At 35.8% G+C, this 14,963-nt stretch overlaps 1 protein-coding gene across 5 annotated transcripts in view; it reads left to right on the top strand.

The window, feature by feature from the left end:
- LOC130825587 (pre-mRNA-splicing factor ATP-dependent RNA helicase DEAH1) overlaps window positions 1-13,755 on the top strand; it is a 35,113-nt gene extending 21,358 nt beyond the window's left edge. For 4 of the 5 annotated variants that reach the window (XM_057690884.1, XM_057690881.1, XM_057690882.1 and 1 more), the window contains 8 exons: window positions 6,318-6,433; window positions 6,518-6,584; window positions 7,802-8,842; window positions 9,200-9,262; window positions 9,427-9,651; window positions 11,191-11,259; window positions 13,037-13,109; window positions 13,240-13,755. In XM_057690884.1, coding sequence (XP_057546867.1) covers window positions 6,318-6,433; window positions 6,518-6,584; window positions 7,802-8,842; window positions 9,200-9,262; window positions 9,427-9,651; window positions 11,191-11,259; window positions 13,037-13,109; window positions 13,240-13,289 — 1,704 coding nt within the window. In that variant the 3' untranslated portion in view covers window positions 13,290-13,755. Of the gene's footprint in view, window positions 1-6,317; window positions 6,434-6,517; window positions 6,585-7,801; window positions 8,843-9,199; window positions 9,295-9,426; window positions 9,652-11,190; window positions 11,260-13,036; window positions 13,110-13,239 lie in introns of those variants that run through there. The other variant, XM_057690885.1, reaches the window with a different exon arrangement.
- Window positions 13,756-14,963: the final 1,208 nt, after the last annotated feature.

The raw sequence follows: 14,963 nt of genomic DNA, 5'->3' as shown, positions 1-14,963 counted from the left end.
GAAAAGGAAGAGCCGGTTCGCAGGTGGCAAACGACTTTTACCGATGAACCTCCACATGAGGAGGTCGAAGAGGAATAGGTCAGGCCAAAAAGGGATGTACCGAAACCCTCTGACGAAGGCGAGTGCTCAGGAGGTGAAAAACCTAATTGGCGGCAGAGGAAGCTCGAAATACTCACGTTTTGTGGGTAAGATCCAGATTCTTGGATTTGAAAGGCTGAGAAATATTTTTCATTTTATCAGTTAAATGAAAGGGACGTTGGAGGCGGTAGCGGTGAGTTTCGAAAGAGAAGCGGAGATGTGGTTCGAATGGGAGGAGCAAAACACCACGGTGAGGAACTGACATGACCTTAAGCGGCTGATCTTGAGTCGTTTCCGGCCATGGGATGAAGGTGAGATATGCGAACAATGGTTATCCGTCGTGCAAACCGGCACGCTGGCTGCGTATCTCCGGGAATTTGTTACTAGGTTGACTCATTTGGGAAGGAAGGAGAGTCTCATGCTTGGGGCTTTAATGAGGGGTTTAACAGAAGAAATCAAAACTGAAATGAAGGTTCTTGGGCCTATGAATTTGGGGCAGGCCATGTCTTGGGCCGAGAAAATAGAGGCCAAGATTATGGCCCAAACTTGGTTGGGGAGAAGTGAACCAGTGTGATATTACCCAAATAACCCACCCAATTACCCACAAAATAACCCAGCTAAACAATACCCCAATAATCCACCCGTTTACCCACCATATACCACAAGAAACCCACCCATGCGAAGTTACCAAAATAACCCCCATAATAACCCCATTTATAATCTTAGACCTTGTTACAAATGCGATGCCAAGTGGTCCGTTAATCACAAATGTAACAAGAAAGAAGTCAGTGTACTTATAAGCGACGAAGAGGAGGAGGATGAAATAGGGGGAAACATTGTTGAGGAGGAACCGGTGATGGGAGAGGAGATGGACACCATAATTTCATTAAATTTGGTAGTCGAAATCACAAATCCCAAAACAATGAAAATGTTGGGGAGTGTAGAGAAGGAGGAATTGATAGTGATGATTGATCCCGGAGCAACCAACAATTTTATCTCTAATAGAGTTGTGCAAACATTGGGTATTACATGTGAGGAGTGCAAGAAGTTTGGTGTGATCTTGGGTAATGGGGATGAAATCTTGGACAAGGAGTATGTAGGAGAGTAACTGTACACTTGCAAGGGTTAGTGATCGTGCAAGATTTCTTATCCCTGGAATTGGGAAATTCGGATGTGATACTTGGAATACAGTGGCTCGAAACTTTGGGATCGGTGAGGACGAATTGGAAGACACAAACTATGCAGTTCAAGTGGGAAGGAAGACCCGTTATGCTAGTGGGTGATCCTTCATTAAAACGCTCAAAAATTTCCTTGAAGACGATGATAAAAGAGTTAAACAAGGAAGTAGGGGGAATTTTGGTAGAGTATAATGGAATTAAGAATTGTTTGAAGGAGGCTCCAATTCCAGATTTGAAAAGCTTGTTCGATGAGTATGATGATATTTTTCAACCGCTTACATCACTACCTCCCACATGAAATCAAGATCATGCCATCACCTTAAAGGAGGGGACGAATACGATAAATGTTTGCCCATATTGATACCCTCACAGTCAAAAGAACGAGATCGAGTGTTTGGTGCGAGATATGTTAAAAGCCAGATTAATACAACCTTCCATAAGCCCATTTTCGAGTCCGGTCATATTGGTGAAGAAGAAAGATGGTTCATGGCGTTTTTGCATGGATTATAGGGCTTTGAATAAAGCCGCGGTTTCGGACAAATATCCCATACCGATGATAGATGAGTTATTGGATGAGTTACATTGCGCTACGGTTTTCACCAAGCTAGATCTTAAATCGGGTTAACATCAAATCAGAATGCGGCAAGAAGATGTTCACAAGTCAACTTTTCAGATGCACGAAGGGCATTATGAGTTTCTTGTAATGCCATTTGGTTTAACTAACGCTCCTTCCACTTTTCAATCTTTGATGAATGAAATTTTCCGGCCTTACTTGCAGAAATTCGTATTGGTATTCTTTTATGATATATTGATATATAGTAAAGAGGAAAAGGAGCATATGCATTATGTGGAGTTACTGCTACGTCGCTTGCGGGAAAATGCTATGGTTGTTAATGGAGAAAAATGTGAGTTCGGCGTTAAGAAGGTAACTTACTTGGGCCATGTTATTTTGGAGGAAGGATTAGCCGTTGATGATGAAAAAGTAGAAGCAATGTTGGCTTGGCCGAGACCCAAAAATGTTAAGGAGTTACGAAGTTTTCTTGGTCTCAGGGGGTATTATAGGCGCTTCGTCAAAGGGTATGCTCGAGTGACTCAAGGGCTTACGAAATTATTGCAGAAAGATGCATTTTCTTGGGATACGGAGGCTGAAACAGATTTTATGAGTTTGAAGCTTGCGATGACTCAAGTTCCGGTGTTGGCCATGCCGAATTTTCAAGCATTGTTTGTAGTTGAGCCCGATGCAAGTCATCATGGGCTAGGGGAAAACATCCCATCGCATTCTTAGCAAGGTTTTTGGTTTACGAGCTAGCGGAAAGTCCATATATGAGAAAGAACTCATGGCCATTGTGTTTGCGGTTTTGAAATGGAAGCATTATTTGATGGGCAGGCGGTTCTTGGTACGCACTGATCAAAAGAGTTCAAAGCATTTGTTGGAGCAACGGGAGATTAATGGTGACTATCAAAAGTGGATGATGAAGTTAATGGCATTTGATTTCGTGATCGAATACAATCCGGGCAAACACAATAATGTGGCTGATGCTTTATCACAAATTTCACATCCGGTCATGGAATTTGGGGCATTACTAAGCTGTCATGGCATCGACTGGCAATTGTTGCAAGAGGAGGTCAAAAAAGATGCTACATTGGTATGCATACGACAGGGGCTGCAAAAAGGGGAACCTAATTCGTTGGGTTTTACATTGGAGAATGACATTCTTTTCTACAATGGCCTTTATGTGCTGGCTAAATCCTTACCTTTTATTTCGGTTCTTTTACGAGAGTATCATGATTCGCCTTATGGAGGTCATATGGGGGAACTAAAGACTTATTTACAGTTAGCAAGAGAATGGACAGCGACGTCAAGTGATGCAATATGTGCGTGCATGTCAAGTGTGTTAACACACCAAAGCTTTGTACCAAAAGCTGGCTGGGTTGTTGCAAAATTTACCCATTCCGATGCAAGTTTGGGAGCATGTGACGATGGACCTTATTGAAGGGTTACCTTGGTCCGGAGGGGTGGATACTATCTTGGTTGTGGTGGATCGACTCACTAAATATGGGCATTTCTTGACATAACGACACCCATTTACAGCGTTGCAAGTAGCTGAAATATTTGTTAAAGAAGTGGTTCAGCTCCATGCTTTCTTACTTCCATTGTCTCCGATCGGGACAAGATTTTTATGAGTATCTTTTGGCGTGAACTTTTTCGGCTTCAACAAACACAGTTATTGCATAGCACGGTGTTTCATCCCCAAACCGATAGTCAATCGGAGATTGTAAATAAGGTCGTTGAAACATACCTTCATTGTTTTGTAAATGGACAGCCAAAGAAGTGGGCACAATGGATACATTGGGCTGAATTTAGTTAAAACACCTCCCCCCCACTTGTCGATCAACATGTCTCCCTGTCAAGCTTTGTACGGTCGTGTACCTCCGCATTTTATGAGAGTGGGACAGCAATCGACTCCTGTAGACTCTTTGGATCAACTGTTACAAGAGCGGAATATTATGTTAGAGGATTTAAAGTTCAATATGATGAAAGCACAATTGAGGATGAAGCAACAAGCTGACTAGAAGCGCCGGGAGGTTGAATTTCAGGTTGGGGACTTTTTGTACTTAAAACTACAACCTTATAAGCAGCGTTCCTTAGCAAAACGTTCAAATCAAAAGCTGGGTTTGCATTTCTATGGTCCCTACAAGGTCATTCAAAGAGTGGGCACCGTTGCATATAAGCTAGAATTACCTCGTGATTGTCGTGTTCATCCCGTGTTCCATGTTTCTCAATTGAAAGCTTCCTCTGGAGCTTCGGCATCTTCGACCAAAGCACCTCCTGTCACAGAGGAATTAGAGTTGGCTGCCCAACCTTTGGATGTCATTGAAGTGCGCTTGTCACCCTCGGGAGTAAAGGAGATATTGGTTCTTTGGGAGGGGTTGGATCCTTCTGATGCTACATGGGAAGACTGTTCCACATTTTTGACCACCTATCCTCTTTTTCACCTTGAGGACAAGGTGAATGTTTTGGTAGGGGGTATTGTCATGAATGGGCTACCGGTCTAATCGGCCCTCAAAACTTATCAAAGGAGGAATAGAAATAAAGTGTCAGCTGTCATGTAAATAGTTTGTCATTAGATATTTTGATGAGATGTCTTAATGGGTCTTGTGTTTGACTCCGATATAAGACCAATATTGTACATATTATGTTTTTTTGTCTAAGAAGAAATGAAGAAAGTTGGATTAGGAGCCTGCAGTAGCTCGAATACTGTGTGAATTCTTTGTCTAATTCTTTGTCATTTGTTCTTGTTAGATAATATTTCCAGCAGCTTTTGCCCTTGACAGAACCATTCTGTCACAATTACATAAGGCGGCTTCTCAGAATTTCCTCGCAGATTACATAACAATAATGTTTTATATTTAATCAAATATAGGATTTCACTCGTTTAAATTTATTTACTAACAACTCTGAGAATTATGACCTGACCAAGCAAATTTAGTTCAATTTCTTTTTGGATGAATTGCTTATTTATATGCTATATAAGACATCAAATTAGTTGACACTAGTCTCCACACCAAAAACTGAATGAGGAAAAGGTATAGATTTTTAAAGTGGGTTTAGGATTTCACTCAATGAATAATATGGCTGACTTAATGTTAGGTTCAACTTGCTAAATTGCTAATTGAAGGTTCTTTTAAATCAAGTCCATTCACGATGGAAATAAATATAGTATCTATAGTTGATCCCTCCCTTATGTAGTCTTTTATGTCACTTTCCATGCCCGACACCCATGTCTAAATCTCAAATAGGGTCCATCTTTTGAAATTGTAAATTTGTTGGATCCCACACTTGAATACATACCAATTCTGACACTCATAACGACATCTGGGTATTAAAATTAATGATATTAAGTTTTAAATACAAGTAAAAGATTTTTATATACAGACAATTATATGGTCAAAAAATATTCGATGACATCCTAATTTAATGAACATAGTGATTGTCAAATATTAAAATTTCTTCTCTTAAATTTCTTTTGGCTGGAATTGACATACTGACTATTTCTAGTATGTCACTTCCCCAAAATAATCAACCTTGAAACAAAAGGAAATAGCTAAGGGCTCATTGGAATCCTTTCATGTTTTCTTTTTTAAGTTTAATAAAACAAGACATAATCAAGTTTTTGTTATCACAAATACTAAACCAAATCCAAAAGTGGGTTTCTACTTGCAACATACACTATAGCCCTCAGAGAGAATTCAACTCCTCTATAATTATATGCAATTAAGCATGGCACACCATAATGCAAAATCGCATATGTATCATCGTATTACAACTGTATTATAAAGATTTTTGAATTTACTGCAAATATAGGCCGTAAAGTGAAACCATTCGCATGGCACACGACCATCACCATAACCGTATATATGTGCTATGTGGCACACTAATGTTAGTCATGTAAATGACTATATCTTTGTTATGAGTATATATTGGGATCCCTTTATACTTTATTTACTTTGTTGCAATTTATCCGATAAGGATAGGTGTCCAATGCCATCATCATTCCTTTCCTCTAGTAAACACATCAATATTATAAAAAATCCTAAATCAATTCAACAATTCCAAGCCCATACTACCATAGATACCTAGTAAAGCTTTATCGACCAGTTCACCTTCAAAACCATGTAAAAAAAAAAATCTTTAGTATGCTATCATCATACATCCGTCCTATTTTAAAGGATTTCCAAATTTTTATCAAGGATTGCCAAATAGATAGAAAAAAATTTTAAAAATAAAGAAAAGAAAGTAAGTTGAAATCTCGTAAGGAGTAAGAAAAAGAAAGCAAATGAAAAATGCAAATCTAATTTTTGCTATCAATTGTTACTTAATACTTGCCCTTAAAACCTAATTCTGATAATTCATACAGCGTATTAGAGCACCTCTTATAATGGAAGTGTGAAGAGAATGAAGGTTCTTATGAGTGTCAAGTTAAAATGGCGAAATGTCAAGTTGAGTTAATTAGTGTGACCTGTTTTTTTATTGCTAATCGAGTTTTCAATTACGCACAGGTGGGTTATTCCATTCGATTTGAAGATTGCACATCTGAGAAGACACTTCTTAAGTATATGACCGATGGTATGCTTCTCCGAGAATTCCTTGGTGAGCCAGATCTTGCTAGCTACAGGTGACTTGTTTGATACACACGTAGTAAAGCTCTATTCTTTTGTACATTTACCTAGTATTCATCTGATGCATCTTTTTTCTCTAGTGTTATCATGGTGGATGAAGCGCACGAGAGGACACTTTCTACGGACATATTATTCGGTTTGGTTAAGGTAAGAGCAAACTCTCGAATAATATTCTCAAATTCTGACTTGTGCGATGGTCACATATTGGTATTTGATGGAGTTTGTTTGCTCAGTGATATGATTTCCAGGTGTTGTATATAGATTTTTAAAATGAAAATTTGATCAAGATCACTTCTTGAAATCATTAGTTTATGACATGTGGAACCATGTTTTATAATTTTGAATTTTAAAACAATTTTCATTTTAAAACATATTCCTTCATTAAATACTTTTATTATTCCTTCCGTTTGACTTGAGTGTATAGCTAGAAATTACCTTTTTCTTGGTAAATTTTGTGTGTTATGTATCTGAAAGCCAATTTTTTTGTAAGAATTCAACAAGGCATTTTACAAAAGCACAGGTCAAATGATTTCGAAAAAATAGTTTGGTGTGATGACTTGGATTTGCTGATGCAAGTTTTTAACCGATTAATCTTTTTTGTCGTAAAAGAGTTACTTTGTACCATAAAGAAAAAACTAAGTCGCACCACATCGCATCGGCTGCGTTGTAATGGTTTCTATAAAAAAATCAAACTGGTAGTTCACGCTTTATAAAGGAGTAAAAAAAGCCGCATTTTGGGCCGTATAAGGGATATCTCATGCATTTGACTAATATTTAAGCGTTATGATAAACATATCACTGTTCTGTTACCGTGATCGCAATTGTTGCCACATTTTTGCACTATGCTCTTTATTAGATGTATTTACTCTGTGTCAATCACAAATGAGGTAGACAAAGATAATGAACTACCCAATTTTCCTTATTGTTGTTGCCTCTCCCATTAAATACTTCCATTTCTTGGGGCAAAGAATTAAAACTTAAGAACTGTACTCTATGGGGCAAAAAAAATTGAAGATTGAAGAGTTTGGTTTTCTTGAGTAACATTCCGAAAATCAAAATGCTCAACTCATAATGCTGAACTTATACCAGTTTTCTTGAACTAAGTTTAGAAACCATGAATATTTTGGTTTAAATTTGTATTTATTCGTGAGTATCTAATGATTTTAAAGAATTGAATAAATCGGAGGAGGTTGAGGAAATGATAAATGAGTTTATACTCGAAATATTGAAATTTTAAAATATTTTTTTTTGGGAGGGCGGTTGTTTTGGAATCTAATTGGAGGGATATTGCAAAACACAGATTTGAAGTGTGTTTGTACTTATGCCGTTATATACATACTTACACAAGTGCTTTCATGTGATAGGATGTTGCTCGCTTTCGGCCAGATTTGAAGTTACTCATTTCCAGTGCAACTCTTGATGCTGAAAAGTTCAGTGACTATTTTGATTCTGCTCCAATTTTTAAAATTCCTGGGAGACGCTACCCTGTTGAGATACACTACACTAAAGCACCTGAGGCAGATTATCTGGATGCAGCAATCGTTACAACATTGCAAATACATGTAACTCAACCACCTGGTGATGTTTTAATATTTTTCACTGGCCAAGAAGAGATTGAAACAGCCGAAGAAATATTGAAGCAAAGGACCAGGGGTCTTGGCACAAAGATTGCTGAACTGATTATTTGTCCCATCTATGCGAACTTACCAACAGATATGCAGGCCAAGATATTTGAACCTACTCCTGAAGGGGCACGTAAAGTTGTGTTGGCCACAAATATTGCAGAAACGTCTTTGACGATCGATGGGATTAAGTATGTAGTAGATCCAGGATTCGTCAAGATGAAGTCTTATAATCCACGAACAGGGATGGAGTCATTACTGGTGACTCCCATCTCCAAAGCATCAGCAAATCAACGTGCAGGTCGATCTGGGCGAACTGGTCCAGGAAAGTGTTACAGATTGTATACTGCTTACAATTACTACCAGGATTTGGAGGATAATACTGTGCCAGAAATTCAGCGAACGAATCTTGCAAATGTTGTGCTTTCCCTTAAAAGTCTAGGAATTCACGACCTTTTGAATTTTGATTTCATGGACCCACCACCATCTGAAGCATTACTGAAAGCTCTTGAGTTGCTTTACGCACTTGGCGCTCTGAATAAGCTAGGTGAATTGACTAAAGTTGGGAGAAGAATGGCTGAATTTCCTCTTGATCCTATGTTATCTAAAATGATTGTCGCGTCTGAGAAGTATAAATGCTCAGATGAAATAATTACAATTGCAGCCATGCTTTCTATTGGAAATTCAATTTTTTACCGTCCAAAAGATAAACAAGTTCATGCAGACACTGCAAGGATGAGATTCCACGAGGGAAATGTTGGGGATCATATTTCACTTCTTAAGGTATATTGCAGTTAACTATAATTTGCTTTCATCCTATACTACAAAAATTTGATTTATTTTGTGTTCTGAAACTTAAAGAAAGTACAATGCATGTTACTAGGACGAAACTCAGAAATGGTGTTCATGCGAGAAAAACTTTGTATCTTGTATAATGTTTGTGCATTGACATCATAGTTTTTCATGGATAGAACCAGTCTTAAGTACTTCTTTTGTGTGAAAGCTCAAATAACATGCCATAGTCTTATTTATACAGATAATGTCTGACACTAATCTGATCCAAGATCATAGTTTGTCGATTCTAATCCTAGAGTACTCCAATTTCGTATTTTATAATGCACACTTGTACTCTTTTGCTAGGTTTACAATGATTGGAAGTCTTGTGACTATGGAAGTATGTGGTGCTTTGAGAATTATGTTCAGGTGAACTTTCATCTTTGTCATCTTATGAGCAGGTTATAAATTTTTCTTATGATCTAATTAAGTTGTAGTGTTATCGCATTCCAATAAAAGTTGTATTTTCACAACTCTATTGGTATTGATTCGATGGCTGATTGTTTAAGATGCTTGATATGTTGTATATTTAGGTCAGGAGCATGAAACGAGCAAGGGATATAAGAGATCAACTCGAGGGACTTTTGGAGAGGGTCGAAATTGAAGTGATATCTAGCCTTAATGATTTGGAAGCAATAAAGAAAGCAATCACAGCGGGTTTCTTTCCTCACACTGCAAGGTTACAAAAAAATGGATCTTATCGGACAGTCAAACATCCTCAGACTGTATACCTTCATCCTAGTTCAGGTTTAGCTCAGGTAAGCTGTGCTATATTAGAAGATTTCGCATAGGACTCTATTTCTGTTCGATTTAGGTGGAGAAATAATGTTACATGGTAGTTGCCTGCATTTTATTGGTAGTTTCAATTCATTTAATCAGAATTTTTATATACATTATTTCATGAACTTTTGTTGTGTAAACTGGATTACGGCGTGTTTGGATAGTGTCATACATGGCATACTCATAGGGTCTTAAATAATGTAAATGAATAAAAATTAGTTAGAGATGTATTTTAGGTTGTTGTGTTAGTTGGTCTTTTAATAGCCTTTATTCTTATTTGTATTTCCCATCCCATCTCTTAAAATAGAGGGGAGTATGGGATATTTGGGGGGAGGAAAAATATCTAGAGAGAGAGGTGGAAACACTTACGAGTGTTTGGGAGACTTGAACGTCCCATACTTAGGAGTGTTAGGGAGACTCGAACGTCCCATAGTATCGGTCTTGTATTCATTGATAAAGGTTGTTTTGATTACGATCTTGGCTAATCTGTTTACAGATAGCCATTTAGTAAAGAAAGGAAAGAAAGGGGTGGGGTGGAAGAGAATGAAAAGAAATATGTAGAGGTTGGAAAAGAAGGGATGGAAGAGGAAGAAAGATGTCCATTTTCCCTCATTTGGATAATGATATTGTCCATTTGATTTCTTACTAAAAAGAAATCCTTTTAAAATTGATGATTTGGAATGAAATCAAATGATGCTTTTTTACCCTTTTATTCCTTAAACATAGAAATTATTTTACAGTTATTGTTCTACTTACTCATACCACTGTGCTGTTAAGATTTCAAAGATATTTATTTTGTGAGGGAGAGGACTGCTTGAAAACTTTTTGCAGTATGGAGAAATTTAGTTCTTGTTTGGCCGAAAAATATTCATGAATAACCATAAGCATGTGAGAATAGAGAAGCTAAAGGGCCAAAAAAGAAGAAAAGATGGAGTGTCTCAGGATTGAGCGGACTGTACTTCTCATCATTGGTCTCGGTTAGAAATTATGAATGCCCTTGTTTTGAACCGGATAAATACAAGCAACCATAAACTAAAATTATGCTATGAACATCAAATCTATTTCAATGTCCCTGAAACCATAAACTAGAATTCGAAAGGAGTTACCCTGAAACCAATTGCAACCATTGCGGATATTGTACTTCCTAGTAGAAGAGAGTGATCAAAGATGACCATTGAAGCCATTTTAATTTTCAAAGAGCTAATGAGCCTCCAAGTCCAACTGTCTGAGCGGCTGGGAATAACCAAATTCATTCCTCCCTCCCTTTCCGAGCCAAAAGAAAGAGAGAAGTAGGGCTTTCATTTGGGTTTGTCTAGACATATTTCGGATGTTTTTGTATGCATTTCTTACAATACATATCGTTGCACGACAGATTGCTTTTTTCTTTTGTTCTTTTTATGTTCTATTTAAATTTCTTTGTATTCCCCTTAGGTTCCTTTGTTTCTCTAAGCCTCTTATAGAATTTAGAATTATTTCTTGTAATTGAACCATTGGTTTCTAATTTTCTTTGCAAACAGATGGAGCCACTACCAAGATGGGTTGTATACCATGAGCTTGTTCTAACAACTAAGGAATATATGCGACAAGTAAGTTCTTCAGCCCCCGGAGGTCCTCATAATTTATTTTTTGGGAAAATTTGAATAAAAATCTCGGTCTTGGTGGGTTGATTTAAAATTCTCATCTTTTGTTTAGTTTTTTGAAAAATCTTCCTTTAACTATTTTATTCCCTTTAAAGATCTAAGAAATTCAACTGAAAGGACCCAAATAGTTATAATGTGGATCCGAACATTATTAAGAGGGAGCACACAGAGTCTTTAATTTTCTAGAGTGGAATTGAAGGTTTTAGCACAACAGGTTGTAGGTCATTTAGACCTTAATGGGAAGACGACGTTAAATGTGCGATTTTAAAATGAAATAAATGAAAGGTGGAATTACTAGAATTTGATCACCTAAAGTTGACATTTTAGATTCAAGTTTTTCTAATTTAATTTTAAAATTATTTTCTCCGATTAAAACCCTTAGGTAGAAAGTGAAGGCTTTGTTTTTTTAATCGCCCCTAAGGAAGAAATCATATAAAGCATCCCAAAATGTGTTTTTACTTAAACTTGCTCCAACACAATTTGATCCTTATTCAATGTACTTAGATGATACTACCCCCTTTCTAAAAAAAAAAAGATGATACTAACTCAGCACAAAGTATAATTAAAAAGTTCAAGGAAAATGGCAGCCAAGATTCATAGTTTTAGTGACTTTTACTTAGCAAGATTTCATCCTCATCGTTCTAGCGACATTTACTTAGCAGGATTTCATGCTCACTGTTCTTCCCTATGTTTTAACTAAAGGCTAGAAATGCTCAATGGTTTGGGACTTGGCCTCTCTTTTATAACCAAAAGTTCAAAAAAAATTCTAGTCGTTGTAGTCGTTGTTGCATTCCTTTACGGTTTAGTGGCTTGATGCTTTAAACTATATTGTATATTTCAATTAAAACTTGTATTGGCACGACAATCTTTGTTCAATTTTAAAATATACTCCTTCGTCGCAATGAACTTGCTCCATTTTTCATTTTAGTTCGTCCCAATGAATTTACCATATTTTTGTTTTTGGACATAATCTGACCACGTTTATTTTCTATATTCTCTCTCTCATTTCTGAGTACCCCGCTACTTTTACCCACAAATCTCCGTGTCATTTGCAAATGGGGTAAACTAAATGGGACGGAGGATTATATTTATATGTATTTGATATTCCTATTTTCCAATATTCAACCTTCATCAAATTTTGCTCTTTCTGGGGGTTTTATATAATTGGCCGGATGTTGAACCAGGCTATTGAATCTAATGTCTTTGCCTCTCATTTCTTTTGAAATCTTGATGACTTTTAACAGAGTCTTGCTTCATTTGCAAGTTATAGAGTTCGTAGTTGATGGGGATTTGTTTGTGAGAATACAGCATTGGATGTATTTGTTAAAGAGGGTGATTTGGTTCTATGCATGTCAATTGCTCCGCACAATTAGTTTTGGTTAAGTTGACACTTGACAAAGAGGCAGGCTGTGTATGGCTGGGCAGAAGCGCATTAGTTTAAGGTTACTATTGGGTTAGGCTAATAGTACAAAGTTATCGCTGGGCTGAGAAGTTAAGAATTAGGATTTTCAGTCCTGGTCTTTAGTGGTTAGGGTTGGGACTTCGTCGATTAGAGCTGGATCTAAGGATGAAGCTCTCACTCGAGCGTGATTTTAAACAATAATCCTTTTATTTGATTCAAGTATTTTAGTTTGAAAGTCGAAAGTTTTTAGTTAAATTAAAGCATTAAAAAGGCAACTCAATCTCTTTTTTCATGTAATATTTTTGGACTTTAACGTTGTAGGTAACGGAGTTGAAACCGGAGTGGCTGGTCGAGATTGCTCCTCACTACTATCAAATGAAGGACGTTGAAGATAGTACGTCTTCTCACGCACTCCTTATACCTTTTGACTTTGTCGTTTTGTATTTCCCGAGCTTGATACCTATGGAGTCTCAATGTTTTACTTAGTGACTAATCTTGTATTTTGACTTTTAATGTTTTTGTAGCTAGCACAAAGAAAATGCCAAAGGGTAAAGGACATTCTGCTGCTAGTTGAAGTCGGAGTGACTCGAGATGAAATACAGAGAATGCTTGTTAGAAGAAAGAAATAGATTTATTTGGATAATGAATTATAAACCGAAAAATGTCCGAGTCGTTTTACAGAAATGTAAATATAAGCAGGCAGCATAGTGTTTGAATTTATTTTTGTCCCAGTTTTGCATTTTATTTTCCATTATCTGGAACACTATACTAAAGAGACTATAGACTATAGAGATAGCTCTTTTACATTAGATAGATATCAGTGTAGTTGAAGTGACAGCACAAATGGGCAAGAATATGGACCCTTTCTGAAGAGTATAATCGATTGATGTAGTCACTTTGTTAGGTCTTAAATCTTATTTACCTACATTAGTCTAATATATATAGGTAATATCCGTGCGATGTACAGCTTTATTAAAGGTTTTTTTGCGAATTTGCGAATATTTAATATAGTTTAATAAATAAATTTTTATATTATAAAATATTTTATTTATGTTGTATAAAATTATGAAAATGACATCATTTGATATAAATCATAATAATGTGGTGCAATATATAGGATAATTAGAATTAACCAATTTTAATGTATTGATTTGAAAATGAAAATATAGAAGACCTTTTCAAATGGTTCCACAATTGAACAAATCTAATAATATTAAGATAAGAATAATCATACAATTTAATAATTTTGCTGTAAAATGACAAATGACAATTTATAAGAGTTTTGCTTAATGTCATTTTATGAAAGTTCGATGTTCACCTGGAATTTCCTTTTGAAAAAAGGTAAGTTATTCTAAAGATCTTATGACGGCAAAATATTATACTTAACTAATAAACTTTAGAGAATAATTTTCAATTTAAGATGCATCATTGCTCAAAAAATAGTTGGTTAGTTATCAATTAATGCTAATAATAAGACACATAGTAACTAATTGGATATTTTTTATTGGCAAGTGATGAAGCAATGTATACTTTATTATACTATATCCTAAATTATAGCATTATATCAATAAACACAAAGTCTTTATAAGAATTAGTAAAAATAAGCATTTATGGGGAACGACAAAGACAATAAGATCTATAAAAAAGAATTCATCTGTAATTTAATAGACTAATCACTAAATCAATTATATTTAACTTAAAAGACAATTTATATATTGAGAACTTACAAGACAATTTCATTTTTTTATGGAGTTGGTAGTATTATAACATATTTGGAGTTGGTGTTATAATCTATTGAGTTGATATTATAACCTATTAAAGTTGCTATTATAACCTATCAAAGTTGGTATTTGGAGTTGACGTTTTAACCCATAACCTATTATAAACTATTAGATACCAACTCTAATAGGTCATAACACCAATTACAATAGGTTATAACACCAACTCCAAATAGGCTATACTACCAATTTCAAATACCAACTTTTAAGAAAATTTGAAACAATTAAACAATTTTAACAAAAAATTTTTTTTAAATAAGCTTCGATAAACTTAATTCAAAAAATAAGTGTTTTTTATGTCCGAGTCTAAGGTTAAGTATGTTCACAGTTATTATCTGCGAACAAAAAAATTAGTAAAACAAAGTCAAAATTGTTTGTTTGCAGTTATAACTGTGAACAAAAAAGAGACAATGTTATAATGTTAGAAGGGACAGAAAAAAAAAACATTGTTGTTCGCGAACAAACATAAT

This window comes from Amaranthus tricolor, chromosome 10, assembly GCF_026212465.1.
Source record: "Amaranthus tricolor cultivar Red isolate AtriRed21 chromosome 10, ASM2621246v1, whole genome shotgun sequence".
Lineage (NCBI taxonomy): Eukaryota > Viridiplantae > Streptophyta > Magnoliopsida > Caryophyllales > Amaranthaceae > Amaranthus > Amaranthus tricolor.
The sequence above is the reverse complement of the archived record's forward strand: the minus strand, read 5'-3'. Positions and strand labels throughout refer to the sequence as shown.